The sequence below is a fragment of the Helobdella robusta genome (assembly GCF_000326865.2).
Source record: "Helobdella robusta unplaced genomic scaffold HELROscaffold_90, whole genome shotgun sequence".
Classification (NCBI taxonomy): Eukaryota; Metazoa; Annelida; class Clitellata; order Rhynchobdellida; family Glossiphoniidae; genus Helobdella; species Helobdella robusta.
Genome location: NW_008705513.1, coordinates 189643 through 197623, shown reverse-complemented (window position 1 = coordinate 197623; position 7981 = coordinate 189643). Strand labels below are relative to the sequence as shown.

The 7981-nt window shown below is 31.7% G+C and overlaps 1 protein-coding gene across 1 annotated transcript; it reads right to left on the bottom strand.

The window, feature by feature from the left end:
* Positions 1–5393: 5393 nt before the first annotated feature.
* Positions 5394–7802, bottom strand: HELRODRAFT_182656 (hypothetical protein; the record flags this gene model as incomplete). Its single annotated transcript, XM_009033390.1, has 3 exons — positions 5394–5483; positions 5804–6167; positions 7438–7802. The coding sequence occupies 3 exons, from the start codon at positions 7800–7802 to the stop codon at positions 5394–5396; spliced, it is 819 nt and encodes a 272-aa protein (XP_009031638.1).
* Positions 7803–7981: the final 179 nt, after the last annotated feature.

The following is a 7981-nucleotide window of genomic DNA, read 5'->3' as shown; positions in this document are numbered from 1 at the left end:
GTTTTTTTCTTTTTTTAACTAAACAATCTTTCCATCATTTTATTTGATTTTTTTGTTTGTTTTTTATTTATATCGAGAATGTCTTGATAGAAACAATCAATAAATGAATGAATGTTTTCGGTAGATCCGTCTTGGAGCATTATGTCGGATGTGAGCAAACATTTTGCTGTGAGGGCCGCATTAGAGACCATTCATCCGTTCGTTTGTTCGTTCGTTTGTTCATTCAATCTTTCATTCACATTCATCTGTACAAAGGCATGTCAACATGACTCATATATCGGGATTACCACTACCTCCTCACTGACTAGAAGGCTTACGATGCATAAACTATCAATTCCCATTTGAGCTTAACACACTCAATCACTATAAGCCGTGAAATCCTCGACAGCAACATCAAAGTAATATACCAGAACACTACTACACGCGTCTTAAAATTGCAGGAGCTGTCCTAATTGACATCAATAAACCAAAAATATATATACAACAAAAAAGGACAACCTCACTCCCAACCCACTCAACTTGCACTGATGATGATTCATTCGGAATCGAAATATGGCCTTATTTGCAGCATGAATTCGGAGAATAAGTTTATTTTGAGTTTTAATAAACTAAACGTTCTCCAAAACACTTTGGTGAGAAAAATCGAAAAAACGAGCTACAAACATATTAACGCCAAACATTCGGTAGAATTTATAGAATATTGTAAAAATATTTAATTATATATGAGTTATTGTTATATAAGAAATCAGCAGAGTTTATGCCCACATCTGCACTGCTCATTATCCGTCATCTTATGCTCATGTTTAAAATTAGAAGATAGCAATACTATAAAGCATTGAGGTTATCCGCTTGGGGCTCTAGTGTAAACTGTACATGTGCCAGAAACGCTCTGAAAATTCGGGCGAAATTTGACATTCATCTTTGGCTCTTTTTAAGGACCGAATTACCAAATATTGCAATTTTTGTTTAAACCATCACCTGGCGGGAATCCAGAAGGATAATTGTTGAATTTTTTTTTTCGCAGCTTAACGAAGTAGCTTAACTTCTTAAGCAGCTTAAAACAGCTTAACTTCCGCCATTAATTGTTGAATTTTTAGCGGAAAATTTATTTTGGTCATCATAGCTGTTAAAATATGTATGTGAATTTGAGCTTAAAGAGATTGAATATTATATCGATGAAAATTTTATGGGTAGACAATTTTTTGGGTAGACATGAATCGTCTGCTGTTTGCTTTAGTAGTAGCTTGTTTTTCATAATAAGAAATAATTTTTTTTTCCGAAATTGTAGGTTTTTTTTGCATTCGGCTAAATTCGGCTTACTTGTATGGTCGACTATAGATTCACTGATCTCTATTTATCATGTTAAAAGTTAAAAGATTAAATAACATAAAACGAATCAATATTTAGAAGTATTTTTACAACAATAAAATAAATTATATAATATTAGATCATGACATTGTGTGTGTGTGAGTGTGTGTGTGTGTGCCTATTTATATGTGCATATATGTCAATCACATCCAATTATAAAAAACCAATGAATATAATAATCAAAAAAGTGTACCGTTAAATTGTGATTTTTATTTAACAACTTTGAAGCTATGTAAAAGCAGGCCATTAGCTATTATTGTCTCATGTCACACCCGCATTCATAATAATCAACAACATCGTATTCAACAGAATATCAACTAAGGGAATAAAAGTTATGATGTAGAATATGCGGACACCGTGTAAGACTGAATGTTTTGTGGTGTATTGCACAATATGTATATATATATACATATATATATATATATATATTATTTATAAAGATAACTGCGTTTTCGGCATTATTCAACTTGTAGTTGTAGTCTAGACCCAAAATATATATCAAATCAAATTTTATTCAATCAATCCAAATTAATAATAATTAGGTAACGATTAGGAGACCAAAGCTAAAAGAAAACAAAGTTCTTGTGTCGCAGGCCACCGTTCACAAATTGTTCATTCTAACACGATTTTTAAGTAAATTTATAATTCATGACAAAATTATCATATATATATAAATATTTGTATACACAAAAATATTTGCGTCTGTATGTTTGTGTGTGTATGTGTTTGAAATATTATGAAGGAATAAAATTATAATAGGAATATATGATCGATATATACACGGTCGACAAGTAATTTTACATATATATATATATATATATATATATATATATATATATATATATATATATATAATAGTAAAATTGTAATTATATAATATATATATATATACATACTACTACTTTTGAATAATAATCAGAGAGCCGGATTTGGCTTATGCCAGATCCTAGACAAATTTGATTTAGTCGCCAAAATTGACTAATTCATCGTAAATTTACACTTTTTTTGCTTTAGAAAAGCGGGCATAACCTGAATTGATCGGGTTTATTATTAACATTTTGGAAGAGTTCTTCATCCAAAAATTTGCTGAAATTCTATTCTTAACTACATCGAGGCTAAAAAATCTCTACAAATAACCGAAAAATATGATGGGATGATTTATCTATAAAATATAGTAACGTCTTTTGTCCATCAAAATTTCTCGAATAACTCTTTGAAAACGAGGTATTTTAGATAAACTTTCTGGTCCTAATAAAGGCAGTAGCAATAGAAAATAATGTCATCAAGCTTTTGGCGTTTTAGTCGGAAAGAATAGAATGTTCCTGACAGATCTCTTCTTATCAAAAGCTTTCAAATTACTAGCATGTAAGGTGAACAGTAATGAGCATGTGTATTATACAATACAGTTTACACCTATCATGTTTTTTTTCTAAAATTTGAAATCTTCATTGACTTACAAACGGACTAGAAGACATTATCAAGATACACATTCATATATACAAACACCCACACAAGCATACACACACGCATATATTCATTCAAATGTATTAGAGTGTATGTAAGTGTGTGTGTGCGTGTATATACATATATACAAACAAACATACAAACGAACATACATACAAACAAACAAATATATAGATAAAAAAAGCAATATCCTAGCATGTAACGTTAAATGTTAAACTCGTTACTGCGAGTGTGAGCTGCTGCAGAAAATTTCTTTGGAATTTTTAATGTATGTCTTTTAAATAGTTTGGTATGTATGTATGTATGTATACACGTGTGTATGTGTATGTATATATGTATGTACGGTTGTATGTGTGTATGAAAGTGTGTGGTGTGTGTGTGTGTGTGTGTGTGTGAGACAAAAACAGATAAAAAATCATGATCTTATGAATTATTATTATTATCATTATGAAATTTATATAGAGCTCTCTAATAATACTCAACTCGCTGCATGATTGAATCAGGTGGGTTACTTCATGAAAAGATGAACTCTGAGTTTTCGAGAAAATTCTTCCAATGCCGATCTTGTTCCATGGAGATCGGGAGGAGGTAGGCGCTTCCAAGCAGTTAGGCCAACGACTGACAAATCTATCTACAAAACATCCAAACGACAAGGCTGAATTATTACAACCAATTATTATCTGAACGTCATCAGCGAACTCACGGTATTTTGAGTTAAATTTCCAAGTATGGAAAATGCTTCAGCTACTTACAACGAAAACCAGAAGATTCTCCAGAACTGACTTCTGGAGAGTTCCAGATACAACGACTTCAACGTCAGACTTCAACATCGGACTTCAGCATCAGACAACATAGATAATGGAGATCTCGGGAGTCCACAGCACAAATCTTCACGCTTTGGAAAAAAGAAGAATTTCGTTGTCGGCAGCTCAAATTTGGAATGCACTGCCAATAGCTCTGAAAAGATTCAGCAGCATGGATCGACTGATGTTCCAGAAACGTTTAAAAAACCATCCATTCAACAATCCACAGCCATGCTAGCGCTTCTGATGTCATTCTGGAGGGGCGCCATACAAGTCATCAAATCAAATACAAATACAATACAATGCAATAGAGTTGTCAAAATCGATCTGTTACGATACGAACTACGGAGCCACTAAACTGTCAACTGCTAGCGGCCAGACTGGTAAATTGACATGAAATCATATTTGTCCAAGTTTTCCAAAAACTGCTTGGAGTCTGGAAGCCACACGTTCTGCGAACTCTGATAAGGATTGGTAGACAAATTGGTTCTATCATTTGTGATTTGAAGATTGGTTGACAAATTGGTTCTATCATTTGGTATACGCTGTTAACTTTCAAGCCCGTTGTATTCAAAATTAGAAGAAACATTACATTATATTGCCATACTGGTATAATGTTAAAGATTTCTTAGTAGGAGCAACAAAAACCGTAAAAAATATAATAGTAATAATAAGAACAACAACAACAATAATAATAATAATTTAAATAATCAATTCAGTGAAAGAGAGAGAGAGAGAGAGAGAGAGAGAGAGAGAGAAAAGGAGTAGCAATTTATCATTTGCCTGGTTTCCTCCGAAAATAATCTAAATAGTAAACAGTTTTAGAAAACACGTACGTTTACACACGCACGCACACATACGCAAACTCATACACACACGCACACAACACACACACGCACACAACACACACAAACAAATAAGTTATATAAGTATATATATACATTTTTATATATTGTGCATATTGTTTGTGTGGAACCAACTGTATATATGTGAATGTTACGTAATATTAGACACATCTCTTTCTTTATCTCTCTCTTTATCTCTCTCTCTCTCTATGTGTGTGTGTGTGTGTGGTGTGTGTGTATAAACAAAGATTAAATTAAAAATAATTAAATTAAATATACATCAGACTTAACCTTAATGGTCAATTTAATTGAAAGAATTCATTAAACTAAACAATTGTATGTATGCGTATGTGTGTGTTTGCATGTCTGCGTGTGTCTGTATGGTTTTCTGTTTATTATTATGAATAAATATCCTATCACACACACCAAATAGCAGATGTATCTTAAAAAATCTTACGTGAAAGTAGTTTAACATCGATGAATATTTATGAAACAGTTATTATTTCTGAATTAAATATACACAACTTGCCTAACGGGTTAACTATCGCTTTGTGTGTGCGTGTATGTGTGTGCGTGTGTATGTGTTGTGGTAAATCATCAGTCATCTATGGCAATCATCAGTGTAACAACATGAGATCCGGGTATATTATTAAAGGCATGTCGGTATGAATGTTTGTTTTACTTTGTATGCATAATTGTTTGTTTGTATTTGTATGTATGTTTGTGTTTGTCTGTGTGTTTGTCTGTGTGTTTGTTTCTATGATTATGTTTATGTGTGTGTGTGTGTGTGTGTGTGTAGTAAGTGATGGTTTTTATTAGTTAATGTAACGGATCTAAAAATTGAAATTACTAATATGCGAATCCGGGATCTAAATGATGGATACAATTAAATACTTTTCAAACCAACTTCCATCTACTTCAACTTAGAACACGGAGAACAATCAACAATTTGGTGCTTGGCGATGGTGAAAAGAAGGTGTTGATGGTGAAGATTATGATGTTGCTGATGATGATGTTGTTAGCGGTGATGATGATGATTGGGATGTTGTTGTTTGGTTACATACATACAAACATTCATATATATATATAATAAACAAACACAAATAAGAAATATTAACGCCAATAAAATGACACAAAATATTGAAGTGGCGCCTTTGCTGTTTATCCGAACGGCAATTATTATTATTATTATTTATTATTATTATTGTTGTTGTTATTTTAAAATTAAAATAATATCTTATAAACTTATATTATTTTATGATCTTTGGTACCTTTGACGTCACAATTTAGATATTAAGTGCAATACGGTTTTAAAATACTGACATTAACGGGCCGGTCATTGATAATTAAAACCTCAACTATTAATTCTTTGGACCCCTCTAGCTCATTCCTAATCACTAATTTTCTAATTTTCCTACTAATCCACGTCTCTTTATTGGTATCGTATCGGTTTAAGAAATTATTCCGATTTATTAGAGTCCGGTTAACCGTTGGGATACTTTTATCCAAGGTCTTGCAAGGAACAGTGATGGGCGATTTCAGCATCGGCAAATCGATTTTGTGGTTGAACGAACTCGAGACGCACGTGTCGATATCGATATTTCTGGAATCGAATAGTTTCGGTAAGTTGCAAGGAGCCGGTAAGGAGAGGCTTTCAAACGGTCGACTGCTTAATGGAAAGATTAGCCTGCAGAAAATATTGTTTAAAGTTATTCAAGACAACTTAATAACATAACATAACATTTAAATAAAGAGCCTAGATTTAAATAGATGCGCTCATATCTAATAAATGATAATAAGTTAAATGTCCAAAAAACATATGAAATAGTATTTTTAAAAAAACAAATAAATAAAATTAAAAAAAATAAATAAATAAAATTAAAAAAAATAAGTTAATACAATAATAACAACAACAATAAAAATAAACTACATTACCATATCTACAACAAAATAATCGAATATATATATAGTTATCTATAACAAAATAATCGAATATATATATATATATATATATATATATATATATATATATATATATATATACATACATATATATATATCTATAACAAATTAATTGAATACATATATATATATATATATATATATATATATATATATATATATATATATCTGTCTATCAATCCAACATATAGTTCTTCTCAATAAATTGATTACTATTATTACTAATAATAATATTTATTATTATTAGTATTAATATTATATATTATTAAATAATATTATTTATTACATATGGGCGGTGCAAGTTTGGAATAGTTAAGGTTCCTAGTGGAGCAGACTGGGGTAAAGGTAGGGTAGCGGCCAAATTTAATGAGGGGGGTGTGGGGCAAATGATCATTCATTGTAGAAAATATAAACTTCGATTAAACAAAACTCATTACAAATTTTGACATAATATACAGTATCAAAACAACGTCGTTTAAGAACCAGTCTCCAATTATGTTTATCTATGATTGCATGAAGTTAAACTAAACATTAACTAAAACTAAACTAAACATAAACTAAACTAAACAAAAGATTCGTCTGTCTGCTACTATTTTTCATTAGTTGATATGGCTAAAAATCTATTAAGTCACCAGCCATGAAGTTGCCGGTTCAAAAGTTAACGCGAGAATTTCAATCAATTACTCGGAATTTAATTTGAAATTGGTTGAAATTGGTTGAAATATTTTATGATATTTTAAAAAGGTATCATAAAACCTTGAAAACTTACATTCGCATTCATAACGGAATGAAATTAAAAATGCATTTTTAATCAAATTCCGCGACTTCATGCTGGTATTGGTGACGTGATTCTACGCCAATTTCAAACTCATCAACCAAATTTTTTGATTTATAAACAAAATGCAGAAAATCAGAAAAATAAAGACGGGTGATTTCGTTCATAAGATCATGTCGTGCAAGAGATCAAAAAAAAATTATAGAACATCAAATCTAACTTCTTCTCATAAATCTCTGGGAAAGATTGGGAGGATAATTTGAGATGCGTGGAGTTATCTTCGTAAAAAAAAATATCGATGTACGGATATTTGTAAGGCCAGATGAGTACTTTCCTGGCCTTATTTGAGTAATACTTCCACTGAAACCGTTTGCTGGCGAACCGCATGTTAAAGTCGATATTGTTGTCGGTATTTTTGAATATGTATGAGGATAGTGATGCTACTAGACCGGCATATACCGAATATTCTTCATTCTTGTACTGGCTCAATGCTTTGTAGAGTTTGGACGAGTCATTCCAGTTTAACATGACGTCAACATCATCGTCCCATGGAATGATGCCATGGTGCCTGAAGGAACCAATCATGGTACCTCCTGTTTTGAATGTGTTGTCAGCTGGTTGGTTGGTTGGTTGATTGGCTGGCTAATTGGTTATTTGGTTGGCTGGCTGAGTGGCTGGTTGGTTGTTTGGTTGATTGACTGGCTGATTGGTTGATTGGCTGATTGCTTGGCTGGTTGGTTGTTTTGTTAACTGATTGATTAGTT